A 25,096-nucleotide genomic window follows, 5' to 3' on the forward strand; every position below is an offset into this window, starting at 1 on the left:
GCTTACTTCCGATCTTGCAACGACCTTGAACCACGGCATATAATCTTCATTCGCTAATCAATCTATGCCACTTGAGGTTTGTAGCAGTGCTTATACTGACGTTCATGAGGTCTGCGCCTTACTGCACAGCCTCATTCACCGTGCGTTTTCCCACTGCCCCTGCTGACGGGTGAGGCTGACTGCCCCAACGACTAGCATGTGTTACGATAAGCCTTGGAGCGTTGGTGGCATAAAGCTTCGTGGTCACCAGCTCTGACCGACATTCATTCAATCTGTTGTGTGGAAGGAAACTTATTGTACCTATCCCTGCCGCTGCCTCTGCCTAGGGAACTCAACGCCTTCCGTCCACTGTAGTCATCAACAAGCACCACCACGCAGCTAGGCCTAACCACCTTTATCTCTAACGCCTTGTACTGCTACAATGGGTCTCTTCAAATCCTCTCCCAAACTTGCACAACCACCGCTCCCAAACCTCGCCATCCACCTCTACAATCCAACAGACAAAGTTTTCAAGCCCGATGATGTCGTTACCGGCCACATTTCCCTTGCACCCATCATTCCGATAACACCGTACGCCCTCGAAGTCTCACTCTTCGGCCAATCTTTAATCTGGCTGCGCACGAGTCACAGGAAGAATTCGAATAGTATGATGGACTACTACCATTGGCGAGACAACGCGCCCCTCTTTGAAGTCTCCGAGAACGTCTTACCCAGTCCATCCAAGAAGGAGGAATCTATGACTGTATATCAGCCAGGACAAACGTACACGTTTCCATTCCACTTTCGCTTTCCAGCTGGCACGAGAAACTCGAGATTGGGACAATACAAGCAGGATAGCGATGAGCGGTGGACAGTCACACCACACGACTTACCGCCCACTTTCCTACACACAGATAAGCTTGGGGACGCGACTGAACCAGACTACGCAAAGATCGAATACGGCGTCAGGGTCAAACTGATATGTCCCGGTATTGGTGTTGTTCAGGGACAGAACCTGATAGATCTCACCACTACGGCACCAGTGCTGTTTCAACCCATGAACCGCAATCCGCAACACATACTCGACGGCCCAATAAGTGTACTACGCTACCCAAAGACATTCACCTTCCAGAGCTCCATCTTAACAGGCCAACAACCCAGTCAAATCGGCTTCCGACAAGCCATGCACGACCGCTTCTCCTCCACGACGCCCAAAGTCGATTTCGAAGCCGCACTCGACATGCCAGATGTGCTCGCCAGCGGCTCTGAATTCCGGTTCCGCGCCTCCTTCCACGTCCTCAGCAAGACAGACAGCGTATCTCATATCCCGCCCATCCAGTTCCGCGTTCTCAAGCTAGATCTGCTAGACTTTACGTTTGTGCGCGCGCCGCGCGATGAAGATGCTTCGACCTTTCGCGACGGGCACCACCGCTCGAATAAGTACGACTTCATGCCGCCGCCTGACGCGCCTTTTGGAAAATACGGGCGGGAAAACGAGGATTATTCGGAGCGCAAGACACATCTTAATTGCCTACCGGATTCTGCGGCCGTTGAGTTGGAAGAGGTGCCTAGCTATGATGAAAAGAAGAAGGGATTAGAGCAGGCGAAGAGCTGTGAGGTGTGGTTCACGGCTAGAGTACCGGGGTTTACGCCCCCGAATTTTAAAAGCTTTGCTATTACGAGGGCATATAGGGTTAAAGTCAAGCTAGGGGTTGAGGTCGGTGGAAAGCAATTTGTGCTGGAGGCGGAGAGTCATGTCAGGGAGATGGGGAGCGTGCCGGCTTAGTGAGCTAGAGACGGTAGCTTGAAGGCGAGGATGCTGGACGTGCGATGTTCCTATACCGTTCGTGTGTGATACCCATTGATAGACGTCGTTGTAATAAAATTGAATCGAATTTCTTTGCCTACTACGCACCGCTCTCGTAGCATTCGTACCGAAAAAGCAGGGGTATCATAGTCTATACGCCAATAGCAAAAACTCCTTGATCACCCTCAAACCCCTCCTACCAACTTGCGAGAATGTTTTCCAACTTCTTCTGCCCATTGTTGCCGAATTCCCGCATGTCAACGTCATCGTCCTCGTCCTCCGTGGTGGCTGGTACCTGTACATCACCCCACCGCTCATCCACCCTACTCGCAACGCGTATAGCTAGCGACCTCGTCTTGGCCAACTCAGGCGCCAGAGGCGCCTCCTTCCACACCAGATTCGGCTGTATGTTCTCCTTGGGCTTGCGGTAGGGTTCGAGCAGCGAGAGGAGCGTGCGGTAGGTTGCGAGGCGGTTTTGCAGGGTCTGGCGATGGGCAGACAGGGCCTGTAGCTTTGATACGGAGGCGAGGTATTCATCTTGAGATGTAGCGCCCGAGGTAGTAGAAGGGAATACCGAAGGGAGTTTTGCAATGTTTTCGTCGAGGGTGAGGTCGTCGGATTGGTAGAGCATATTTGCGTTGTCGATATCGTCCGAGTTTGTAGTGGCTTCTTCGTCTTCTTCATCGTTGCCGGCGTGTTGGGTGCCGGATTCCCAGTACAGCGTGTCTATTTGCTCGACGACGTGTTCGATCATTTGGCGACTGTAGACTTTCCGCGAGTGCTGTTTGAGATCGCGGTTTACTACACAGGTGAGCTATTGTCCGGGTGATTACAGTTGTAGATCAAGAGGACAGTTCTGTATACCTTTGTCAAGTACGCCTTTCAGCACACTGAGCTCAATTCCACCATCATCTGCAATACTTCGAAGCCTTTCTGAAGGTGGAATTCCACGCGACAATAGCTGTTTTCTGGACTGTAGGAAGAGTTGCTTCTGCTCGACGACTGTGCCTTGCTTCGACATTGCAATTGCCACGCGTCGACTGTGGTGGGGAAGTTAGGTGGAAAGTTGGGCGGGAGGTAGATGGTATGACGAGTGTTGTTCGAGGGTCCGCGTTCTGCGGGGTGTTAGCGCGAGCGCGTCCGAGCGTGATCTGCCATTCACTGTACGAGCTTCGACCAGGCACGTTTATAGTCAGAGTCCGAGAAATGAAGTAATATATATGAATTTCAGGAATACACTATAAGATCATAAGTTGAAAAGGCAGGCCCTAGGCTATGAATGAACATCAAACACCAAAGTCGGCTACTTTCGTGTTCAAGTCTCTATTCTGCACCATTGTGTCTTTCAGCAGCCCTCTGCCTCTTTTTCTTGAGGACCACCACGAGGCTTAAACACGCCACAACTCCGTCCAGTGCCTTCTCATCCACCACAAGCGTGCCGCCTGTAACAAAACTACCCCACCACTTCTGCGCGTACTTTGCAACCTCGGTCTTTTTATGGTGCTCCTCTGATCCGACCACTCTGTACAGTGTCATATTCTTTGAGTGCCACAAGCTATCCATTTCCCAAAAGTATGGCACGGAATCGAGTACAAAGGACTCGGTGCGTAAGCCCCAGCGCTTGTTCCGAAGGCTGATGGGATGGGACGAGTGTGGGGAATTGTCGGCAAATGTGAGAATAGCTTCGCCGACAGAGGTCCAATGGTGTGACCAATGTGCTATATTGTTGTCTTGGTCGTCTGTAACGTTGTACTTTAGGCCGAGCCAGTTGTTTCGATGACAGGTAATTGCGGGTGAGAACGAGTGGTCTTTCAAGGTTTTCTTGACCTCCTCCTTGTATTCATTGGTCATACCCGAGTAGGATACGCTCATATCCTTTGTCAGGTCAAGGACTGTGATTTTCTTGGTGAGCAAGCCATGTGGTGAGATCCAGTACACGGCTGTTGGGGCGAGGGGGCGAGTGTCGAGAGGTAGTTTGGAGCATTCGGTGTCGTGTGGTGTGTCGATCCATAGGTCATCTTCGGAAGATATGCTGGACTTGGTATGTGATTTTGATATTGTGCGATGGCGGATTGTGCCCTTCTCCCCATTCTGAGACGTGCCCATATCTTGTAAAGCGATTGCAGTTGACATGATGGAAGACGTATTTGGTTAGTTTACTTGATGATAGACTGACTGAGTGCTAAAAGCTGATGCTAGCCCGATGAAATGATATGGCTAGGAGAGAGATGGAAAAGAGATGATTGAACTGCTTTAAGTATTCGCACTGCAGGCTCATAAACCTCACCTACACAGAATATCCCCAAAGCTGAGATCCGTAGATTCAACTTATTCTCTTCGTTTATTGGCTCGTTTTGCCAAGTCTAGGCTTGAGGTATGCCTGGTGGGGCGGACATTCGCGTTGCTCGCTTTTGCGATTCTACGCACAGCCATAACCGAGGGGTGGAGGCACCGTTGCCTTGGTCTCGTGGCGATCTTCCATGCTGATTGATCGAGGCTATCATGTGATAGAGCTGAAGGCTGTGGTGGGTTGTGCTTCCTAAAGCAGGTGTAGCTACAGTTTGCATCGCGATACCTAGGTAGTGCCCTTGCAATTTAGAGAGTGAACTGCACACGGAAAGTGGTAACGAAGATGGCACGTGAGCGGCAAGCAATACGAGCTGCGTGCTAACGTCATGGTACGGGGATTAATCCGATCGGTCACCAAGGGTGCCACCATCTTTATTGCTCCTGAACCCACAAAGGCGGATCCGATCCGAGAGTAGGTACCACGTAAGGCAGTCGTGTCGTCAAAGAAAGAGGCGAGCGAAGAACAAAGTGAGGTTGTGCTCGCGCTCTCAGGACAGCGGCAGGGCACCACCCCATAGCCGGCTTTATTTATCGGCTCCGCGGTCTTGAATTCGCCGTGGTAGGAGAACTTGTTTGGCTACCAACAACGGGCGGCTAGCTAGCAAGCTAATGGGCGGCGGTAGCGAGCGCTGTGACGGATGCCAAGTCCCTCAAACGCGTAGCAGGGAAATCCAGGGCATGAAACACGTCGGCCTACCCAGTCACATAGGGTCAATAATGCCCTTCGTTAAGTTTTGATTGTTCTCTGTACTGCTTTGTATCAACGACCTATTTGTACATCTAATAAACCCTTCCTCTACCACCTCTATTGTTGTGCACCCGCTAGCAACTGTCGCGCCCTAGACCTCTTCCATGGTCGCGAGGGTCTAGACACAGGGGTCACGATTCACCACTCCACGATTCAGGCCACCTGCACCACTTCAACTCCACCACCTTGGAGGCCTCACCATGTCCAACACAGCCTCAGCGTCAGGGACGCCGACGCCCACTACAGGCACAGGCGCTGCCCTGAAGTCGGCGAACCAGAGCATCGAGAACTTCGCTGCTTCGCTCTCTACCGCGGCAGTCATCTTCGGTGTCCAGATAACAATCTTCTTGATTCTCAGCGGGAATTGGAAGCTACACAAGACCAAGAAGAGCACCAACGACAAGTCGGAAGACACTCAGAGCCTCTTTCACAAGATCTAGTATGGAACCCTCCCACGACACCTTGTCCAACGCTAACCAGACCAGTTACTACAAGACAGCCTTCGTGCCAAAAGCGAAGCGCATAGCAGCGCCCGTGACCGCCATCGAATCCTTCAAGAATGTCTTCACCATTAGCGACCGTGAGCTTGTTCGCATCGCCGGTGTCGATGGCTACCTCTTCCTACAGTACCTACAACTCTTACTCCGTATATTCATACCCATGGCTCTGGTCATCTTACCCATCCTCCTGCCCATAAACCGACATGGAGATGTAGAGGGCGTATCAGGCTTGGATTCGTTTGCATGGCCAAACGTCGGTGTGCCCGAGAAGGTCAACCGTCTGTGGGCGCATTTGGTCGTTGCCGTCGGCGTTGTTCTATGGGTCTGCTTCAACTTCTACCTGGCCTTGAGGAAATTTATACGTCTCAGGCAGACTATTCTCACCTTGCCAGAGCATCGCATTCGAGCTTCTGCGACTACGATTCTCGTGCAGAGCATTCCTCGAAAGTGGCTGACTGTGCCGGCCTTGGACGCCCTTTACGACGTCTTCCCTGGCGGTATCAAAGATATCTGGATCAATCGCAATTTCGACGACCTGATGGAGAAAGTCGACAAGAGGACTAAGATTGCGAGGAAGCTCGAGTCAGCCGAGACAAATCTCATCATCACATGCACCAAGAAGCACTTGGAAATGGAAGAAAAGGCCGCGAAAGAAGCGGGCAAGCGGAGAAGCAAAAAAGAGAAGAAGCATGACGAAGCCAGACAGAACGAGCTGATCAACCAAGACACCCACGACTCGGGTCTAGATGCGGGTAACCCCCATCAGATTGAGGAACAGTTGCAGCTGGTGCTTAAAGAGGAGGACTCGTCTTCGTCGTCGTCATCTTCACGCTCTACATCGCCAGATCGCAAGCGAGGAATGAACCCAATGCCCTTCGTGGGCCAGGGCATCCACGCTGTCGGCGAGGGGTTTCGTGATGTCGGGCAAGGTGTGAACCAATTCAACAAGAAGATATACGGTGGAGTACGAGGCGTTTTCGGTGGAAAGCAACGCCAAGAGCACAGGCAGGAACTTGAGCTTCCTGAGCCGCACCTTGATGGAAGCGCTGAAGTAACAGGTTCTTCTCCAATCTCAGCGGACTATGCGCAAAGGGGCGCCAGCAGTGATACATATACTCCCTTAGCGGCTCCTAATAAGGAGAAGTACGGGTCTGAGGGCACTGTGACAGAGCCAAACTCTCCTAAGCCTGCGGAGGCCGTTGATCCGGAAGAGGAGAAGGAGAAACCCGCCAAAGGTGGATTTCGTCCGTGGCAGAAGTTAAAAGCCGCCTATTTCGGACAAGGCGATTTCGCAAGCCCACAGCCGTTCCGACAACAAGGTGAGGTATTGCCTATGGAAATCAAGAATCCTGAGAAGATCAAGTACGACACGATAGGTCTCTACAACGAGACTTTTGCAGAGGACGATGAGACCGCGGTCTGGAGGAGGTACATGAAACCAAAGGACCGCGACACCATGCGTTTACCAATTTTCAATCTGTCGTGGTGGCCCTCCATACCGTTAATCGGGAAAAAAGTAGATACGATCTACTATTGCCGCAAGGAACTGGCCCTCCTGAACGTCGAGATCGCCGAGGATCAAGCCCATCCTGAGCGATTTCCATTGATGAATTCCGCCTTCATTCAATTCAACCACCAGGTCGCAGCCCACATGGCTTGCCAGTCAGTTAGTCACCATATTCCTAGGCAAATGGCGCCTCGAACTGTCGAAGTCAACCCCAACTATGTGCTCTGGGACAATCTGACTATGAAGTGGTGGGAGCGCTATCTCCGCATGGGGGCTGTCATTGTCATCATCATTGGGCTTGTCATCTTTTGGGGTATTCCTGTTTCGTTCACCGGAGCTTTGTCCCAAGTCAAGACATTGAGTAACAAACTACATTGGCTTCGATGGATCAACCGACTCCCTCCATGGGCACTAAGCTTCGTTCAGGGTGTGTTGCCACCAGCTTTCTTGGCCATTCTCTTTGCGGTTCTGCCTATTACCCTACGTTTCCTGGCTGGCATTACGGGTACAACGACATCCGGAGAACGAGAGCTTCTCGTGCAGAACTTCTACTTCGCTTTCGTCTTCGTCCAACTTTTCCTCGTTGTATCGATTTCGACAGGTATCTCAACAGCCATTCAGGATCTTCTCAACGACCCCATCAGTGTTCCTGCAACACTGGCAAAGACCCTACCCAAGGCTGCCAACTATTTCTTCTCCTACATGATTCTACAAGCACTCAGTATCAGTTCCGGAACGTTGTTGCAAATTGGAGCTGTCATCATCATTATCTTCCTCCGCTTCCTCGACACGACTCCACGAGAGAAGGTTACTAGGGTTTTGAGTCGGCCGGGGATCAACTGGGGTACTATGATGCCGGTTTACACCAACTTTGGTGCTATTGGTCAGATCCCTTATCAACTTTGTGTCTTACACTACTAACAGCATGCAGGTATCATCTACTCTGTTGTATCACCGTTGATCTTAATCATGATGGTCATCACCTTCTGTCTCTTCTGGTTCACCTACCGCTACCAGATGATCTACGTTAGCTATGCGAAGGCCGAAACGAACGGTCTCATATTCCCCAAAGCTGTCAACCAACTCTTCACTGGACTCTACTTTCTCGAACTCTGTCTCGTCGGCTTGTTCTTCCTACAACGGGATACCAAGAATGAGCCATCCTGCGTTCCCCAGGCAATTATCATGATTGTTGTTCTCGGCGCCACATTGCTCTACCAGTTCATCCTCAATAGAGCTTTTGGGCCGCTCTTTACGTACTTGCCAATTACGTTTGAGGATGAGGCGGTGGAACGAGACGAAGAGTGGCAACGTGCACAAGCTGGCCGCTGGGAGAAAGACGACGAGGATCACAAGCCGCTCACCACTCGGGAGGATGCCAAGCAGACAGCAGAAGAGCGTGAATTGGCTCACTTTGAGGAACAGAACCGTATTGACAGAAACCAACGGGAATCTTCCTACGGCCCGGGCTCCTACGAGTTGAACAACTTGGATGGCAACCAGTCTAGTGCCAACGGCGTCGCCGGTACTCCTGACCGTTCCCGTCGTCTTTCAAACTGGGCCGAGAAGTCTCGCAATAGCTCAAAGTCCCGGTCGCGCTCCCACTCGCACGCGCATACGCCTAAGAAGCACAAACGCAAAGACCCACTTGACTTTGTCACTGACACCTTCAAGCGCGGCCTTGACGACGTTGTCCGTCCTGTTCGCGACATTGAAGCTCAAATTCTCCCCTCGAAAAACCTCTTCGACGACATTGACGACGAGCTCGCAGACATTGAGCCTGAGGCGCGCCAGAAGCTTATTAAGCGCAGCTTCCAGCATCCGGCTACGAGGGCTATTCAGCCAGCCATTTGGATACCGCATGACGAGCTGGATGTTGCTAAGGATGAGATTCAGCGGACAAGTGAGTATACGAAGAAGATTTGGATTACAAGTGTGAATGCGAGGTTAGATGCGAGGGGAAATGTGCTATATCGGGGATTGCCGCCTGATCGGGATCCGTTTGAGAACATTGAGGTTTAAGGGGCCGTAGCGTGGTGAGCAAGGGATGATAAAGTTTGGAAGCTGGGTTTCCTTGGTCACTTTTATTCCTGTGCATCTTATTTCCTGTCAGAGCGTATTCTCTCTTGCATCTTGCATAGCGTGGTGGTTTGCATGGTACACAGATTTCCTTCTATTCTACAGATGACGATACCCACCTTTTATTACTTCCCTATAATGTAACGATTCATCACATCGCATCTGGTTTCATCAAAAGATTTCTCAAGACTTCTATTATTGTGGTATATACGCCCCTTGTCTCGCCGCCTAATATATATGATGTAGGTACTAGACAGGGTTATTAAAGTTGTATTGATGCCGTTGAGAACTCCATTACCTCCCTCCAACCCTCGTCTTCTCTACGACGACTGTACCAGAGTTCTCGACCGGATTTCCCCTAGCTGAGCCTGCAGAGCGCGTTTCTCTTCTTCGAGCTTGTCGATGGTCTTGCGAGCGCGGGTCACGAAGATCTTTGCTGTGATCCTGGAGAGTTGTTCGTGTGTAGTGGCAAGTGTCGTGTCGGCGGCAGCGATTTTTGTGCGGATTTGCTCGACGAGGAGGAGATCTTCTGGGGAGTAAGCTAGCTCCTCTTCTTCTTCCTCATCTTCCGAGTCGGAGTCAGAGTCAGAATCGGACGCAGGCGCTTGCTCTTGAGAAGCGCTGGGTGTTTCGGGGGCTGCCATGTCTTGAGGAGGATCGGTTGACTCTTCAGTGGTATCTTCCGCAGCTGGAGTAGGACTCTGTACATCGTCCTCTGCACCATCGTCGTCGAACAAAGCATCGAAGTCGTCCTCGTTCTGCTCTGCGTCTACCGCCTGCTGCTGTGCTTCTACCTCCTGGCCCATTGCTGGGGTGGTGCGAGGAGTAGGGCATTGCGTCGGCTTCATTTGAGGCAGCTCGGATGGCTTCGCGACACCATCGGTATGCTGTTCCGCTCCCTCCTTAGGTGGGCTGGGGGCGTGTAGCTGTTCCTGTTCCTCTTGAGGAGGGCTGGCGGCACTTGCAGGAGTATCGGCAGAGAGCTCTGCAAGCATCTCCTCGGCTAGCATGGCTGCGAGGTCATCCTCCTCCTCTACCCCTTGAGATGGGCTGGAGTTCATGCCAGCATCAGCAGTATGTAGCTGCTCTTCTTGCTCTTGGAGAAGACTGGAGGCATCTGCAGGAGTATCATCAGAGAGCTCTGCAAACATCTGCTGAGCCAGCACGGCTTCAAGGTCATCCTCCTCCTCGATGGTAGGAGTACTGAGAGCCTGCGTATGCCCCGTCTTTGGGGCTTTGGCAGGGCGGCCGGATGTCTTCTCGAGCTTGTCGTCAGCTCGCTTCCTCTTCTTCTCTTCAGCGTCCGCTTTCCTCTTAGTTGCAGCATCTGCCTTCTTCAGGGCCGAGGCCTCTTTCTTTCTTAGCGCCTCTGCTTCACGCTCCTGCTTCTTCTCCTCCCGCTCCTCCGCAGCCTCCATCTTCTTCCTCGCCTCTTCCGCTTCGCGTTCCTCCTTCTTCTTCGCTAGCACTTCCACCATCGCCTGCTTCTCCTTCTTAGACTCCTCATACTCCCTCAACTGCCTCTTCCGCGCCTCCACCCCCTTGTGCCTCCGAGTTGAGCCAATGAACGTGCGCTCTTGCGCATCTCTCTCCGCCTCCAGCATCTCCTGATACTTTGCCCTGCAACTCCCCCTCAACTCCTCCTTCTCAGCCTCCATCTTCGTCTTCTCATCCTCAATCTTCTTCGCCTCTGTTACTGTGGCGGAAGCCTCCCAGCGCATGCGATACATGTAAATCTCCGTGAAATTAGGAGAGAACTTTGCCATGTCGTGCAGGTCTTCAAGCGCGGCTTCGTTACTGGGCCAGAACGCCAGGCAGTACTTGCGTTGCTGTTTGGTGTCCATATTCAGCTCGAAGGTGCGGATGAGCCGGATCTCAACGGGATGCTTCTGCTCGTGTGTCTTGGTCTTCAGATACCGGACGCGCTCCGCCAAGAATGAAGGCTCCTTTCGCTTCGGAGGCTCAGGAGTAGCCTCTTTGGGTACCTCAAGAGTAGTCTGTTCTGGAGGGAAAACAGGGGCTACTACTTGAGGCGCATCCTCCATATCAACGTCGACGACCTCATTTTCAGCAAAATTCCATGCTTGTTGAGGTGCCTGCCGTTGTTGCGGCTGTTGTGGAGGATACGCCCATGAGCTTGAGGGCGGTGGAGCGAAAGTCGGCACCGGGTAGTTCTGAACTTGGTTTGGCAAAACGACTTGTACAGGATTGAAGGGTATGGAGGGAATAGGTGTCGGTTGCTGAACCGGTCTTCGTTGTTGTATCTCCATCTGCATCTGTTGCATCTGCAGATACTGAGCCGGTAGATACTGACTTGGGCCATTCCTATACTGCAGACCCGGGGCCGCGAAGTAGCTTTGAGGAGCGAAGGGGTTCGAGTTGGGCTGTGGCATGCCCATGAATGGAGGGTGCTGAAGGTACTCCGGTTGCTGGCCCGAAACTTGCACGACTTGTCCTGTTTGAGGGTCCCTGTAGACGCCAAAAGTGCTGGAGGGCTGGAGGTAGGGTAGACCTGTGGGGTTCGGCATCTTGGAGAAGGATAGAAGAGAGAAATCTGAATAGGCTTGAAAAGCGTGTGCAGACCGTGTAGAGAACTTAGTAGATGAATGAGCTATTGCAGCAGAATGTTACGAAGAGGAATTACTTAAATATGAACTCCAAACAAAACACACAATATTGAAAAAAGAGGTATCCTATACCGTACCAGCAGTTAGAGTTTTTGTTTGTAAAATGCGTAGAATCGCTACCCATAGAACCATAATCTGCTCACAAGAGGGTACATCTAGGCCAATAGCAGCAGCAGAAGATAATCATATGTCAGATTCATATCTAGAAACTCACTCATTATCCAAGTTATGCAAGGCGAGGATGACTCGGCCACACCCCGTGATACTGCCAGAATCCTCTCGAATCCAACTTCCGTCCCAATAGACTCATGTCCCGTGGTAACGCGCGAATTCCCTCTTCTTCCATTAGTTCGCCAACCCATTTCGAAAACTCCTGCTTCGGCTCCTGGCCCTGTTGATTACCTGCTCCGCCATCGACCATCGCGCTGAAGCTCATAATGAGATCGTACCAATCGTACACCCTTAGATCAGCAATGATCCACCGCTTGCTTGGCGTAAACTTGCTATGCGTTGCAATAACTGCACGTGCAACATCTTCTCCATGAACGAAGTGGACAGCCCCACGCTTCCTCACATCGTCCTTCGATTTCCCGAGCCGTGGTAGCCAGGTACGTGGGACGCGTTGGCCGCCGTACAGACCGCAGAGATTGAGTACACAGCCACCGAGCTCGAGCAATTCATCTTCGGCAATAGCGCGCGTGGAAGATTTATCGTACGGCGAGTTGTCTGTGCTCCAATCGTGAGGCAATTGATTGAAGATTTCCGTGGAACCGAGCTGAATCCAATTATTGCTCGCACCGTGAACACTACGGTATAATCCGACAAGATTCTTCGATTGAGAGTGGCCAATCAGGGGGAATGTAATGAGGATCGTGTGAGCGGAGGGGAGGCGCTTATAGGAGTCTGCATCGCCCGAATCAGGGTCAAACTTGAAAGGTATCGTTCCGTCTCTTCCGGTCGTAGTAGTTTCAGCATGTGAGATCTTTCCTCTCTCGAGTTGAGGGATCAAGAACGTCGAAGTCCATCCAGCTCCCAGAATTAGCAGGTCCACCTCTTTCGATTGCTTGCGCAGCATCTTGATTGCTTGTGCGCCTGAGTGTCGAGTACCGCTAAACTGGAATCCGGGCGGTTCGGCCTCGCTTGCTTCTATCGATATCTCAAAGTACTGGCAAGAGCTCAATAGGTAGTCTGGGGGCGTCGGTACTTCTTAAATCTTTTTTAATATCCAGATATATATCGATCGGCTCGTAGTTGACAAGTTGTTGGGAGTTCAGTAGACACAGAAGTCGTGACGTCTGTGCCACGGCACGGATCGGCGCACAGACTATTTCACGTCTAGTTCCATCTTTAAATCGCCAGAGACGCTTATAGCACCATACCTCACCCTCTACATGCAGTTTATGTAGCTAGGCAGCCAGATTAACAAGTCACCCTCAATGATATGCTCATTACCTAATCAATTCTAATATTTGTGGCATACTGTTGTTAAGGTTCACATATAGAGCTTCCAGTTGTATCTTCCAACAAGGTACATGGTTGCAGGTGGTGCCCCAACATATGCTCTTCAAGCTCCTCGCTGTCCTTGAAACCATCTTCACCTATTCTATCACATCCAACGGCTGCGCAAGGCACATACCCGTTCCATTTAAAACCAAATAGGCGCACCGGATGTGCGTACATATGGTGCCCTCTTAGATGAACAAGCGTCTCGCATTTCTCCTTACATCCTGGAAATCGACACGGCCAAAGCTTCTCGCCTGTCCAGAACAGCTTCCCGCATTCATCGCTTTCTGGCATGGGAAAGCGATTGCCAAGGTGGCTATTTTGCGTCCAACTGACCATGTTTTCCACAGTCTGCTCAGCCATGTACGTCCAAGTTGACGTAGTTCCAGGCTCAGAACCTGGGCCGACTGAATATGAAATGTTAAATTCTCGCATTGGCGCGCAAAGCAGTTTGTCGTGCTCGATACACGTGCGACTAGACATCATTTGCCTGCGAGTGGATCGCTTGAACGTGGTCGTGGACGTCGGGACGTACGAAGAACCTCGGACGGTTTTGAACTTGAAAAACTCCAGCCTCTCGCGAAGTGCTGTAGAGACATTGCTTTGCGGGGTCCAGGCACAACTCATGTGGATATTATCGGGAGGTTCTGTTATAGATAATCTTCTGGGGTGCTCGTTGTCGGTCTGGTGAACGAGCAGGATGATAGTGGGATTACGGAGACATGGATCAAGGAGAGCCTTGGAAGCGCGAATGAAAGCATTGTTCGCCGCCGCGTGTCCCCATGGTAGCCAAATTGTCATTGATCGCATTTGCCAGGAACGGAGGAGAGAGCATGTTGCTCTTTCGTTGGTGGTGCAGTACTCACAACTTTCGGCGTCGTAACAGCGCACAGTACCTGGTCGAAAGGCCAGAAGGTCGTTGCATATGTGCCCGACCCTCAACCTGAGGTATCGCAATCGAGTGAGAATCTTACTAATCTGATAGCATAGATGATCCTCTTGGTTATTCATGATAAGTTCGGTACTGGGAGGTACATCTGTACCACTCGTGTCGAGCTCAAGGTGGATGACTGTGTCTGGAAGCATTGCAACAAGCTTCGCAATTATGCTTTGCCGAATCGCGGGTACATCTAGGATAGGAAAGTCCCAACCTTCCGAGAATTTCAACGAAAAGGTCGACAGTCTTTTCGTGGAGCTAAAAACCTCCTGTAGCGACCTCACCAAGTCGCCTGCTTGTGATGGAGCGAAAGGTGTCGCGATCCGCTGATGCCGGACGTGAACCGTCAAGCTCCTCATCATCGACAAGTACAAATGGGAAGGCGGTTTGAAGTCAAAGTCGGTCCTCAAGTGGATATCTGACAGAGTGCCCTCTTCATGGACATTGCAACGGCGGGTGTCCGACTCAATAGTAGCAGACGCGGCGAAGCCCAGGCCTTTGTACAGCCCTAAACTGATTCGATGCCACTGGCGACATGTTCGCAAGCAGTTCCAGAATTCAATCGACGATGCGGTACCTTTTACTTGTCGAAGTATATGTTCAAGGAGCTCCTCAGGAACGTCGCCTATGCAAGGCCTTGTCATGACGCGCTTATTCAGGCTGCAAACAGAGAGGAAATGGAACGAGTCCTAAAGCTAGGCTTGAACAGATCTGTGAATTGAAATAGCGACAAGATCTGAGATCCGCAATCTGATATCGAAGAACCGTGTGCGCTAGTGGTGGTGACGAAGAAGAGGGTTCTTTGACCCCACCTCAAAGCTCTAAAGCTGTGTCCCCTTGCTTACCTACACACCTTACGCGACCAATTTCTGCTGTGTTTCCCATGCTACCAAAAACCATGTATTTTGTCGCAAATGATGCCTCTTGATGATGTCGACGTTGGTGTTGCTGATCTGCAGTCACGTGGCGGCGCGTTGGCGCGTCGCATTAGCTGCGCGAATCGCATTCAAGACATTACTATCACTGTTCAGCTTCATTCAACATTTGCAGTCCAGCATAGGCACCAAGAAACTCAATCTGATTCCCTGTGAACGCTCACAGTTTCAATGCGAACCTCACGTATTTCCCGTGATACGTCCCGTATCCTCGCCGCGAGCCGCACGCAGCGTACATTACGCCAGACCCGAAGTGCCGCAAATATATCGAACCGGGATACCCACATCGAGAGCAACGGATTGGGCGAAGCAGTTAAAAACAACGAGAATGAAGACACAGGCTCTGAACTGAGCTCTGTGCCAGCGGACTCAGGCTCAGATGGCGAGGCAGGAACAGCAAACAGAAAGAGGAAAAGGGGACAGGACACACCTGTTGTCGTCAAGCTCGAAAGCAAGGAGATATTAGTCGCCACGATTGCCTCGCCGAAGAAGGAAAGCAAGCCCAAGAAAGCGCGCCGCATGCCCGCGAAAAAGATAAAGGCGCTAGATGGTAGCGTCAAGGTGGAACCGCCATCGCATTGGGAGGAGATATATGCCTTGACGCGACAGATGCGCAATGAGCATGTCGCTCCGGTGGATACAATGGGATGTGAAAGCCTGGCAGACCGGACTAGGTCTCCGCGAGACCAAAGATTCCAGACGCTGGTAGCTTTGATGCTGAGCAGCCAGACGAAGGATACAGTTACAGCCGTAGCAATGAGGGGTATGCAGGAGAAGATGCCAGGAGTAGGTTGGTTCTGTGGAGCGTCGTGACAAAAGCTGACACCGACAGGGCTTCAACCTCGAGTCTGTCCTCGCACTTGAACCTCCAGCACTCAATGCATTCATCAACAAAGTGGGTTTCCATAACCTGAAGACAAAGTACATCAAACAGACTGCAGAGATCCTGAGGGATAAATGGAACTCGGAAATCCCAGATACCATCGAAGGGTTGACATCACTGCCAGGCGTAGGACCCAAGATGGGTTACCTGACACTGAGTGCAGCTTGGGGCCGCGATGAGGGTATAGGAGTGGATGTGCATGTACACCGTATCACTAATCTGTGGGGATGGCACAAGACCCAACAGCCAGAACAGACGCGCGCTGCGTTGGAGTCCTGGCTTCCGAAGGACAAATGGCACGACATCAACAACCTGCTCGTTGGTTTTGGGCAGACGATTTGTCTACCTGTGGGAAGAAAGTGCGGAGACTGCAAGTTGGCAGATAGAGGGCTATGTCCTTCATCAGTGGTGGCAAAGAGTAAGAAGATCAAGAAGGAAGAAGCTGTTGTGAAGATTGAAGCACCCAGTGGCGAGTCGATAGTACAAGAGAATTCGATATTTGCTGAGGTCAGTGAAGTCAAGGCTGAAGATGCCACGCTAGATATCGAAGACATTGGGATGGAGCCACGCAAACGAGCACCGCGGAAAGCGACGAAGTCGTAGGCAATATTGAGCCCCTACTGAAACTCTAATATCATGCTACCCGGCAGGAGAACACCAGCCCATATGCTGTAAACTTATGGCTTTGTTATCCTCGTCAGTTCACATTATTCGGCTGCATTCACTCTGACAAAGCTACAATCAGTCCCACGGAAGCGCGCAGGAAACGCCTTCCAATAGCAGACCACTCGCTGGCACCTTCCTGGTGAAACGATATTGCTTGCCAATGTATGATTGCGCGCTTTCCGCCCGCTCTGAAGGCTCCAGAATAGGCAACAGCCAGTGGAGACGACGTCATTCACCAAACCGACACGGCCTACCTAACGAGAAAGGAAATTTACACGGCCAAACCCTTCACCGTTCACCTGGGCACCGCACGAAACCTTTGTTTCACTACGTGTTCAGCGGGCCTCCCACCAGCACTTAACATCCCACGACTTCCTACTAATCTTTCTCGACCACCACCGTGACTCAACACAGCCTACATCTACTACCTGCTTCATCTACGCTCTCAATCTCGATAAGCGAAAGTACCAAGGATGGAGACGCATCAGATCGAGGACGCTGAGCAAGCTGCACTTACTATTGACACCGCGTCGCAGAAAGCGGATAGCGAGACATTTACCGACCAAAAGGCTCGACTCGAAGATGCGTCTACCGCGAAGGTACGCAAGGTGAAAGACCGCCAACGCATCAAGGCTGAACGTGCCCGTCCACGCATCATGATCATCATCGCGTGTCTTGCCTACCTGGCCACAGCTCTTCTCGCGATCAACATCGGATTGCTCAATATCTCGAACTTCATCGAACCGCGTCTCGCATTGGCAGAGTCTGAGACTCAAGCGGAGTCATTCGGTATCGTGCGAGAGCGAATGCGACTTATACGACTCGAGAAGCTTCTTGCTGGGCAGTTAAGCAGGATGTCCATGGAAAGCCACGAAGAATGTCTTGCGCGAGGACTTCAGGCTGCCCACAAGATCCATGACGGTTTCCAATATGCCGATGTTCGTAACCAAACCATGGATTGGGTCATGGAGAACTGCGGTCGTCTTCTATACACACCGCAAGTCGCAGATCCGTCTCTGCAACAAACCGTCCTGGCGCATTTGACTCACACCAGCAACCGTGGCCGCCAGATTGCCGAGGAAGCCGTGAGCTTTGTGAAGCAAAAGGCCCATTGGATCTTGCATCGACTGTTCAGCACGGATCTTGCTCAAGATGATTCCGCCCGCATCGAATACGTCCAGGCACACGACCAGTTCCCAAAGTCTTCCAACAATCCGCTACCCCGCATTCAGATGCCCTTTGGGTTCGACCTGGCCTGCGAGGACTACAGTCCGTGTCGCCTCATTTACCCCCACAAATCCACAAATCCATATAGCAAGCCAACGTTCACGATAGTGAAATTTCGGGCATCCGCACACAAGTTCGCCGAACTGTCTATTGTCAAAGCCAGGCTTGATACGCTCCGAGCAGCCTTCGACATGTTGGTTTTCGTTCTCGTACTGGCTTATGGCTGCCTCATCGTGATTTACATCCGCGTAAAGGCCTTCAAACCGGCACAAATAATACTTCCCGCCACCTCACTAGAGGAGGGCCAGTCAATCCTCAGCATCATCATGCTCCTCATCTCGAGGGAAGATAAATACTTGTTTGGCTCGCTCGCTCTTGAGGTCGTCTCGTCACTTCTGTACTGCTCGACACTGTACGCTTCTCGCACTGGAGGAAAGCTGAGCATGATATGGGGTCTTTTCATGTCGATGGTGGGCCTTTCTATGATGGCCAGTTTTCTCGTCCCGTCATCGCAGCTGGAAGACATATTCATGATCAGCAAATCGGCGAAGGAGTTGTGGTTGATCATGCAGGATCGTGAGATTCCAGGCTCGGCCAGTAAGGAAAAGAAGGTCACTCGGGGCACTCGACCGAACACGGAAACTGCTCTAAACCAGATCAAGAAGGACAGCTTATCGACTGGTGTTCAACCTGAGCGACTGTTGCCGCTGTCCTACGAAACCACGAGTCGTTCCATCTCCCCGACTACGGTGAAACAGGAAAATATTCAGGCGGAGGAGTTGCAAGCTTTGTACGAGGAGCGGTCCATCGAGAATTCAGATAGCGAATTCGGTACTGACTCTGAGATCGATAGTGAGGACTCAGATGATCTCGCTGGCCGTTTCGCGACTACAAGCAACGATCTCGAGTCAGGTTGGTCTGTTGTGGATCCCTAGGGTCACCCTGAGCTTCTAGGGCACATGTTCATGGCGTTTAGGCTTGCGATGCCCGGACGCAATATGATCCTTGTGCTCACTCTTGATTGCGTTTTCCTCCACATGTCACGGTACGATGCTATGTCTACGATAGACAGCTTGCACATCATATCGATGTCAGATAAGTAGGGAGCCCTGAGTGGCACACCTGACCATAGGGTACAAGTCACACCATGACAATAACAGACTGTATTTTCAAATGATCTCGAGAACCGTGACATTGCTAAATCAAGCTACCAGGTACCATTGTCGTTCTACAAAGATATATGAAAGAAGATAACTCCAACGCTTTTCTAATGTGATAGACCACGGCAAGCACACTTCCTTGCCAACTCATTTCTCTTTCCCGTTGCCATTACCATTGCCCAACCCCAAACATCGACCCGCATCCTCCAGTTCGGCCAAGACTTTCTCTTCAAGCTCATTCAGAGCATCATCTCCTTGACCCCGCTTCCTACCAAGCATCTCCACCTCACGCTCATCCATAGCAACAATACGCTCCCTTAGCGCCCCCTTCCTACTCAACCAGCTCTCCACATCCTCTTTGACATTCTCCTTATCCCAGTCCAACAGCGCAACGTCGTTGGCCTGTATACCCAGCTTTGGACCCTGTTTACGCACGTTTTCCAAGATGGTAGAAATGAGCGCAAGGGAATGTGTTTCCGAAGCGACAGATAGAGTGATTTTCGTTGCTGATGAGCGAGACGAGGGATTCGAATTAACCGAATGCGACGCACGGAGTAGCTGTTCAGGATACTGGTTTAAGAAGGACGAGATTTCCGCGGCGATGGGTGGGCCGACAGAGAGCAGGAGGTTCAGACACAAGGGAAGTATGCCCTTTGTCCAGATAGAGTAAAGACGGGCTGGAGTGTCGAACGGTCCCATGCCGTTGGGACGACGGTAGTAGTTCATCAGGTTCGCTGTGTTGATTTGGCTAAGTAGGCCTTCGACTGCCATTGTCTCCGCCAGTGCCTGGATACTCGACAGAGAGAGTAGGAATAGTAAGCTTAGCTCCCCATAGATGGGATCGTTGACACCGTTATTTGGTAGTGTCAGACGATCGGACCACGAGAACAAGCTTGTTGCGTAGCGGATAGTGTTGCTATTTGCGAAGAGAAGCGCAGCTTGCGTTTGCCACTTGGCCATTTCCGGGATAGCGATGATGCGCTGGAGGAGAGCGGTAAGGAGGGCAAAATCCGAGGGTGAGACAGAAGAGGGTTCGGCGTGCAGCTGAGTGGCTAGGCTGCGGAAGCCCTTGGCTACTGCGTCGGAGAGGACTTCGAGTAGTTGGGTTGAGATGGGCTCTGTGTAGGAGTTGTGACTTGTCGGCATTGTGCCGCGGAAGCTGGAGCGGAATGAAGCATCCTCTGATTGATCAGAATCTTCAATCAGATGGAAGTGAAGGGCGAGGTAAGTTATACGCAGTAAGGAGCGGTGGTAATGTACAGCATCTGTGGAGAAGACATCATCGAAATTTGGAGTGGAGGCTCGAACAGCATTCCAAATGGGTGTGAGGAGCTGGCGTGCCTCCGGTGTCTGAACCTTTGCTTCGACGAGCTTCTTCAGAAGAGCGAACGCAAGATCAGCTCGCGCGATCATGAGCTGCCCGAATAATGCCTCGGGTAGGTTCGATTGTGTATTAGCCTCCATACACTTCTTGATGACGCCGATGAGGATTTTCGTTAGTCGATCGTCCTTAGCGACAACATGGCTTAGCTCCAATGATAGTAGCTTCCAGCCTTGGAGTAGTAGAACTTGTGATTCCACTAGCCCAAGGTTGTAGTTCGCTTTCTCGACCTCATTCGCGAAGCCTGTGCCTTCCCTGGGTCCAGACCATTTGCTGTCAAACCCTAAGAGCTGCTGAGCAAGCTCAGTATCGTAGAAGAACGTTCGGCCGAAGGACTCGGGGTAGAGAGTTGTCCGCTTTAGGTTGGCTAGCGAGACACCGGGATACTGTCTCTCGAGATTTTGCTTCAGGTAGCCGTGCAGTGACACATTGTATGATGGCAAGTCCAACGCAGCCTCCTCCAAATACCCCAGGCTTGGGACAACATCCTTGAGTGCAGTAATGTCGCCGACTTGCCGTGAGCTGTGAAGATACATTGCGATGACTTCACATGCTAGCGATGCAAACCTGTTCTGGTAGGAGCGCTCCAGAATTTCAGCGTTGTGTCTTGGTTGTTTAGATTGCTTTGCCATCCATTTAAGGAAGGCGAGCAGTTTCTGGATCAAGTCTTTCCGTTGACGCAGGTCACCCATCGCCCACGACCAATTGTTTTGTGCTGACGAAACAAACTCGAGCATGGCTGTGTACAGTGGCCATGGAATGTCGTTTGTCTCCTTCTCTGGTAGGGTTAGGCTGGAAAGCGCGTCCAGCGCTCGAGTGAGTAAAGCCTTATTCCTTGAATTTGGAGCCGTATCGGCCTTGCTTCGGAGTGACTCGCGTGGAGTGTTGCCGGTGAGCAAGTACAAGGAAAACCATTGCTGTTTGCAGGTCACTACTGCGGACAACAGATTCCAGACATTTGTCTGGATTTCAACTATCCGCAACGGCTCGTCTAATACAGACAGCACACTCAGGAAGTTTTTCGCTGTTCGAGGCCCTAGGTGTCCAAGTAGCGAAGGTGGTTCCTGCTGGTCCTTTTTTCTCCGGCCAAGTTGCTTCGCGTCCGAATCCCCCATATCTGCGTCTTCTGGCCCTATGATACGGACAGCGCCGCGGACAAGAGTCTCTAGCAGTAAGACAACTTGCGACTTCCACTTGTCGCTTGTAGCGTACAACCGTGCTAACAATGGTGTCGCTTTGAAAAGCTGTTGCTCCAGATGGGTCCAGGGTTTGTTCATTAGTATGGCGACGCGAACTAGAATGTCAGACAATGTCAGAGTTGCTTGTGTCTGCTGCCTCCACAATGCCGCAGAGCTAGTGAGGAGTGCTGTGTCTTCGGGGCCAGCTCCAATGACCAGTGACGCCAGTATCGGGTTTGCTGGTAGATCGTTTTCTGACTTTGTGAGATACAGCTGGGTGATGTACTCAGCAATGGGTGCGATAGACTTGGTGAGCTTAGCGGAGAGCTTTAGCGCATCGTCAACGCCATAAGCAAGCTTCAATATTGTCGTGAACACAGTGCATATAGCGATGTTAATCTCTAGACGATGCTCTGGGTTAGAGTATTTCCAACCTAATGAGCTTTCGTAGATGCTTGCTAGTGTTCGACCGAAGGTGAAGAGGATTGTACTCATGATCTTGTCTGAAGTACCACTTTCAGATGGGGTAGAGGAATTGAAGCGGCTTAACGCTTTGCTGGGGGCTTTACGAGCGATAGACCTGTCGACTGCGTCTTTGACCAGTCCTTTGTAAAGCCGTATGCATCCGATGAGGAAGTCGTATCTGCCGAGTACCATTTCCGTGCCGATCAGGATCGCGGCCAAACTCCCGTTTCCGTCGCCCTCTAACAACCGACTCCTAGTCAGCCAAGGCCACACTCTTTGTGGGGCGACGGCTACAAGGGCTTCCAGGAAGTGGGTGCAGTTCACCAAAAGCTCCAAAGCTACTTCGTTGTTCGGCTCTTGGCCAAGGCGCAGAAGCTCTTCCTCGAAAACAGCAAGTACAATATTGACGGTATCTGAACTACTACCAGTGCTGACGCCAAGTGCTTCCAGCAGCTCGTTCGAACAGACTCCTTCAGACAGTTGTAATGAAGAATGTATCAAGTCAGCGAAGAGTCCAATGATCTCGAGTGCGTTCTCACGAGACGCTGGCTCTTGTGTAGTGCACTCTACCTTGCTACTGCCGACTGGGTATGTAGAAAGCAGTTGGGCAAGATATGTCAAGGTAGAGTGTTGATGATGCCACACCGCCACATAGGGTTGCGTGCTGTCATCGACAATGATACCCTCTGTGCCGGCTGGAATAGTCATAAGCATATCGGTCGAAGTCGAAGCGGCTGACGTCAAGAGGCGGCGTTGATTGCGCGACCCTGGTAGCGCCCCAGATGAAAAAAGTGGAAGGTCCGCCGTCAGCTCGACCCAGTTTGCGTTTTCTTCCTCGCGCGTTAATGCATACTCTCTAAAGCCCTCTGGCAAGCGTTGCATCAGTCGGTTCGTATTTGTGAGCTTGCCGATAAAAGCCGGCATACCATTTTGCACTGTTCTGTCGCCGCGGGTCAAAGCGCTACAGAATTTCAGGAAGGGCGTCATCTCATAAGGGTACCGGAGACGCGCCTCGTTCAAAAGAAGTGGCCTCAGAACATACTCGTCCTCGAGGAAGAATGCAACAACCGGGTCGGTATGACGAGAGACGTCTGCGTCCACCCAATTGCGGAAAGTCTTGTCGCCTGCCAAGATAGTGTATGTAGCTACAATCAGGTCTGGACTATATTCCACGACATCACTGCCAAGGGCAGCGCGGATGAGCTGTAAGAATAGGAGTCGAATTCGGTCCCGAGAGATCTGATCGATAGGAGTGCCGAACGCGGGTATGCCTATCTCAACCAGCTGGTTGATGATGGCGAGAACGCCAGCCGCTGAGCTAGCATTAGCTAACTCTTCATACGGCATTTTGTTGTCGAACAGCTCGTGGGTTTCGAGCTTCGCAATGGATAACGCGGATTCCTCGAGTGCGGAAGGTGCGGGCAAAGATGTCTGCGCGCCATGTGAGGACTCAAGCAGTCGTTCGCGCTCTTGCTCTTCATAGCTCGCTCGATTTGTGAGCTTCCAGATGAGGATGGCCCAGGCAAAGGTGGGCGGCGTAGCAGGGCTTGCACCCAGTAGCTTTGCCTCTCCGAAGATAGTGGTGATATTCTCCACGACGCCGGTATTGAGAATGTACGATGACGGATCCCAGTTCCTACAGTTGCCAGAATCGAGGTCGTTGATGATGAGGTCTACTTTTAGGATGGCCAAGGATATCAGGGAGGTTAGAAGCTGAATCACAGGGATGAGTGGCTCCTGGCGAGGCGGAACCTATGGGCTGTCAACTAATGCTCAATGTCTTGAATACATGCTGTACTTACGGCTGCAAATTCGCGGAAGAAGCTGCGAGTCATGAAAGTTGTGAGCCAATCTTCAATGGTCGCAGCGGGTATGAAACCTTTGGTAACCAAGTCGGCGTGTACAAGGGCCAGATGCAGGATATGTAGCAACTCGGTAGTCTGAGCAGCCACCCATTTCTCGGACGCAGATTCCAGTATTGCATCGGCCACAGTCCAAGTGTAGCCGCCTTCCAGGCATTCGCACCTCTTCTGCACCGCTTTCAAGCATTCATCAAGCGCCCCTGCACCTGAACCGGTCGTGGACGCTCCATTCTGCGTTGAGGCGATAGTCTGGCCAAGCTCTTCAATCCATCCAGCGCCTATAGTGAGGTACTCGTTGCCGTAGATTGTTTGACTCCGCAAATAGGATGCCGAACCCCACGAGACGAGGAGCTGGCTGATTCGGATGATGGAAGCGCAAGTCGAGTGATAGATGTCGATTATGCGGAGTCTGCGCTGGTCTTGTGTGTCGAACTGCGTGGATCTCGATGCCAGCGGTGTGGTAAGGATGGACGAATTGGGTACGAAGGTGGATGCGCCGAGATTTGCAATGCCAGCAGCTTCCTGTATACTCAGCGCCTCCTCTTCAGTCAGCCCGCTGAGCAGCTGAGTGGTTGGTCTGCTCTGCCATTCCTGCACAGCTAGGTGCAAGGCTGCATATTCTGATATTTGCGCCTGTTTGGACAACCACAGGCTGTCTTCTTTGATCTCGTCTAGATTATATTGACTATTGCTCGACGGCGTGACGCTTATCGGCGCAGTCTTTGAGTCAAACTTGCTCTTCTCCTGTGTTGACGGGTCTGGGAACGGCTTCCACGGTCTGCTGAGTATGGCGGCATTGTCTCTCGATGTAAGGAAAGCGCGCAGAGCCTCGCTTCTGGACGCGGTTTCAGGGTCGCAGAGGGCACGATATGCGATATCCCAGGTACTGAAGTCGTTAGCGCACAGTTGCAGCATATACAGTTCCAACAAAGCAAACGTACACGAGCTGTTGCTCGCCCTGGAAGCACTTGGACAGGTCAAGCTCGGGCGATTGGGTTGGGGCCATGTTGGCGCTACAGTGCGCTGGTAGAGAGGCAGCTATCCAAAGGCCATAGAGGAGCTGGTTCGCGTGGGTGGGGTGCCGCTGAAATGTTTGGCGTGCTGGTCGCGTAGAGCTTCGGCGTCTTAAAGTCGGCGGTGGTGCATGGGGACAATCAATCAATCGCACACCAGCCACTGTGGCTGTTGCGTCGGCAATAGCAGCGCAAACTCCGATGTCTCTTCTATTCAGGTACAATAACTGACTCACCCCCACCGTAAGCATCAACATCCGCCGCGCTTCCGCTCCCAGCGAAGAAACCCT

General features: G+C 51.6%; 10 protein-coding genes across 10 annotated transcripts; 4 read left to right on the forward strand and 6 right to left on the reverse strand.

Annotated features, from left to right (window-relative positions):
• Nucleotides 1–54: 54 nt before the first annotated feature.
• Nucleotides 55–2,045, forward strand: K460DRAFT_365256 (uncharacterized protein). The gene has a single exon (XM_040933146.1). It carries the CDS (start codon nucleotides 422–424, stop codon nucleotides 1,763–1,765), a length of 1,344 nt encoding a protein of 447 aa, XP_040791935.1. The 5' UTR covers nucleotides 55–421; the 3' UTR covers nucleotides 1,766–2,045.
• On the reverse strand, nucleotides 1,983–2,807 carry K460DRAFT_404602 (uncharacterized protein; the record flags this gene model as incomplete). Its single annotated transcript, XM_040936749.1, has 2 exons — nucleotides 1,983–2,587; nucleotides 2,651–2,807. The coding sequence occupies 2 exons, from the start codon at nucleotides 2,805–2,807 to the stop codon at nucleotides 1,983–1,985; spliced, it is 762 nt and encodes a 253-aa protein (XP_040791936.1).
• A 179-nt stretch (nucleotides 2,808–2,986) lies between these two features.
• Nucleotides 2,987–4,140, reverse strand: K460DRAFT_89874 (uncharacterized protein). Its single transcript, XM_040938788.1, has one exon. It carries the CDS (start codon nucleotides 3,917–3,919, stop codon nucleotides 3,110–3,112), a length of 810 nt encoding a protein of 269 aa, XP_040791937.1. The 5' UTR covers nucleotides 3,920–4,140; the 3' UTR covers nucleotides 2,987–3,109.
• Nucleotides 4,141–4,822: 682 nt separating this feature from the next.
• Nucleotides 4,823–9,326, forward strand: K460DRAFT_394220 (DUF221-domain-containing protein). Its single transcript, XM_040935984.1, has 3 exons — nucleotides 4,823–5,322; nucleotides 5,369–7,773; nucleotides 7,822–9,326. Exons 1-3 carry the CDS (start codon nucleotides 5,084–5,086, stop codon nucleotides 8,910–8,912), a joined length of 3,735 nt encoding a protein of 1,244 aa, XP_040791938.1. The 5' UTR covers nucleotides 4,823–5,083; the 3' UTR covers nucleotides 8,913–9,326.
• K460DRAFT_428936 (uncharacterized protein) lies at nucleotides 8,903–11,659 on the reverse strand. Its single transcript, XM_040938302.1, has one exon. The coding sequence runs from the start codon at nucleotides 11,495–11,497 to the stop codon at nucleotides 9,290–9,292; it is 2,208 nt and encodes a 735-aa protein (XP_040791939.1). The 5' UTR covers nucleotides 11,498–11,659; the 3' UTR covers nucleotides 8,903–9,289.
• Nucleotides 11,362–12,852, reverse strand: K460DRAFT_365260 (uncharacterized protein). Its single transcript, XM_040933147.1, has one exon. The coding sequence runs from the start codon at nucleotides 12,669–12,671 to the stop codon at nucleotides 11,823–11,825; it is 849 nt and encodes a 282-aa protein (XP_040791940.1). The 5' UTR covers nucleotides 12,672–12,852; the 3' UTR covers nucleotides 11,362–11,822.
• Nucleotides 12,853–13,029: 177 nt separating this feature from the next.
• On the reverse strand, nucleotides 13,030–14,815 carry K460DRAFT_365261 (uncharacterized protein). Its single transcript, XM_040933148.1, has one exon. The coding sequence runs from the start codon at nucleotides 14,678–14,680 to the stop codon at nucleotides 13,082–13,084; it is 1,599 nt and encodes a 532-aa protein (XP_040791941.1). The 5' UTR covers nucleotides 14,681–14,815; the 3' UTR covers nucleotides 13,030–13,081.
• A 288-nt stretch (nucleotides 14,816–15,103) lies between these two features.
• On the forward strand, nucleotides 15,104–16,469 carry K460DRAFT_415757 (DNA glycosylase). Its single transcript, XM_040937755.1, has 2 exons — nucleotides 15,104–15,757; nucleotides 15,804–16,469. Exons 1-2 carry the CDS (start codon nucleotides 15,143–15,145, stop codon nucleotides 16,455–16,457), a joined length of 1,269 nt encoding a protein of 422 aa, XP_040791942.1. The 5' UTR covers nucleotides 15,104–15,142; the 3' UTR covers nucleotides 16,458–16,469.
• A 524-nt stretch (nucleotides 16,470–16,993) lies between these two features.
• On the forward strand, nucleotides 16,994–18,682 carry K460DRAFT_415758 (uncharacterized protein; the record flags this gene model as incomplete). The annotated part of the gene is made up of 1 exon (XM_040937756.1): nucleotides 16,994–18,682. The coding sequence occupies one exon, from the start codon at nucleotides 16,994–16,996 to the stop codon at nucleotides 18,680–18,682; it is 1,689 nt and encodes a 562-aa protein (XP_040791943.1).
• A 228-nt stretch (nucleotides 18,683–18,910) lies between these two features.
• K460DRAFT_415759 (uncharacterized protein) lies at nucleotides 18,911–24,924 on the reverse strand. The gene is made up of 3 exons (XM_040937757.1): nucleotides 24,735–24,924; nucleotides 23,734–24,679; nucleotides 18,911–23,683 (listed from the first exon to the last, which is right to left on the reverse strand). The coding sequence occupies exons 1-3, from the start codon at nucleotides 24,797–24,799 to the stop codon at nucleotides 19,055–19,057; spliced, it is 5,640 nt and encodes a 1,879-aa protein (XP_040791944.1). The 5' UTR covers nucleotides 24,800–24,924; the 3' UTR covers nucleotides 18,911–19,054.
• Between the last annotated feature and the right edge of the window lie 172 nt (nucleotides 24,925–25,096).

The sequence above is a fragment of the Cucurbitaria berberidis genome (assembly GCF_010015615.1).
Source record: "Cucurbitaria berberidis CBS 394.84 unplaced genomic scaffold K460scaffold_2, whole genome shotgun sequence".
In the NCBI taxonomy this organism is placed as follows: Eukaryota; Fungi; Ascomycota; class Dothideomycetes; order Pleosporales; family Cucurbitariaceae; genus Cucurbitaria; species Cucurbitaria berberidis.

What these genes read in the sequence shown, in the direction of transcription:
- K460DRAFT_365256 (XM_040933146.1), top strand. Translation starts at nt 422, where the DNA reads ATGGGTCTCTTCAAATCCTCTCCCAAACTTGCACAACCACCGCTCCCA.
- K460DRAFT_89874 (XM_040938788.1), bottom strand. Translation starts at nt 3,919, where the DNA reads ATGTCAACTGCAATCGCTTTACAAGATATGGGCACGTCTCAGAATGGG.
- K460DRAFT_394220 (XM_040935984.1), top strand. Translation starts at nt 5,084, where the DNA reads ATGTCCAACACAGCCTCAGCGTCAGGGACGCCGACGCCCACTACAGGC. An exon ending in AGCCTCTTTCACAAGATCTA is followed by an intron (nt 5,323 to 5,368) that starts GTATGGAACCCT and finishes TAACCAGACCAG; the next exon opens with TTACTACAAGACAGCCTTCG. An exon ending in CACCAACTTTGGTGCTATTG is followed by an intron (nt 7,774 to 7,821) that starts GTCAGATCCCTT and finishes AACAGCATGCAG; the next exon opens with GTATCATCTACTCTGTTGTA.
- K460DRAFT_428936 (XM_040938302.1), bottom strand. Translation starts at nt 11,497, where the DNA reads ATGCCGAACCCCACAGGTCTACCCTACCTCCAGCCCTCCAGCACTTTT.
- K460DRAFT_365260 (XM_040933147.1), bottom strand. Translation starts at nt 12,671, where the DNA reads ATGCTGCGCAAGCAATCGAAAGAGGTGGACCTGCTAATTCTGGGAGCT.
- K460DRAFT_365261 (XM_040933148.1), bottom strand. Translation starts at nt 14,680, where the DNA reads ATGACAAGGCCTTGCATAGGCGACGTTCCTGAGGAGCTCCTTGAACAT.
- K460DRAFT_415757 (XM_040937755.1), top strand. Translation starts at nt 15,143, where the DNA reads ATGCGAACCTCACGTATTTCCCGTGATACGTCCCGTATCCTCGCCGCG. An exon ending in TGCAGGAGAAGATGCCAGGA is followed by an intron (nt 15,758 to 15,803) that starts GTAGGTTGGTTC and finishes TGACACCGACAG; the next exon opens with GGCTTCAACCTCGAGTCTGT.
- K460DRAFT_415759 (XM_040937757.1), bottom strand. Translation starts at nt 24,799, where the DNA reads ATGGCCCCAACCCAATCGCCCGAGCTTGACCTGTCCAAGTGCTTCCAG. An exon ending in CAGGGCGAGCAACAGCTCGT is followed by an intron (nt 24,680 to 24,734) that starts GTACGTTTGCTT and finishes TAACGACTTCAG; the next exon opens with TACCTGGGATATCGCATATC. An exon ending in TCTTCCGCGAATTTGCAGCC is followed by an intron (nt 23,684 to 23,733) that starts GTAAGTACAGCA and finishes GACAGCCCATAG; the next exon opens with GTTCCGCCTCGCCAGGAGCC.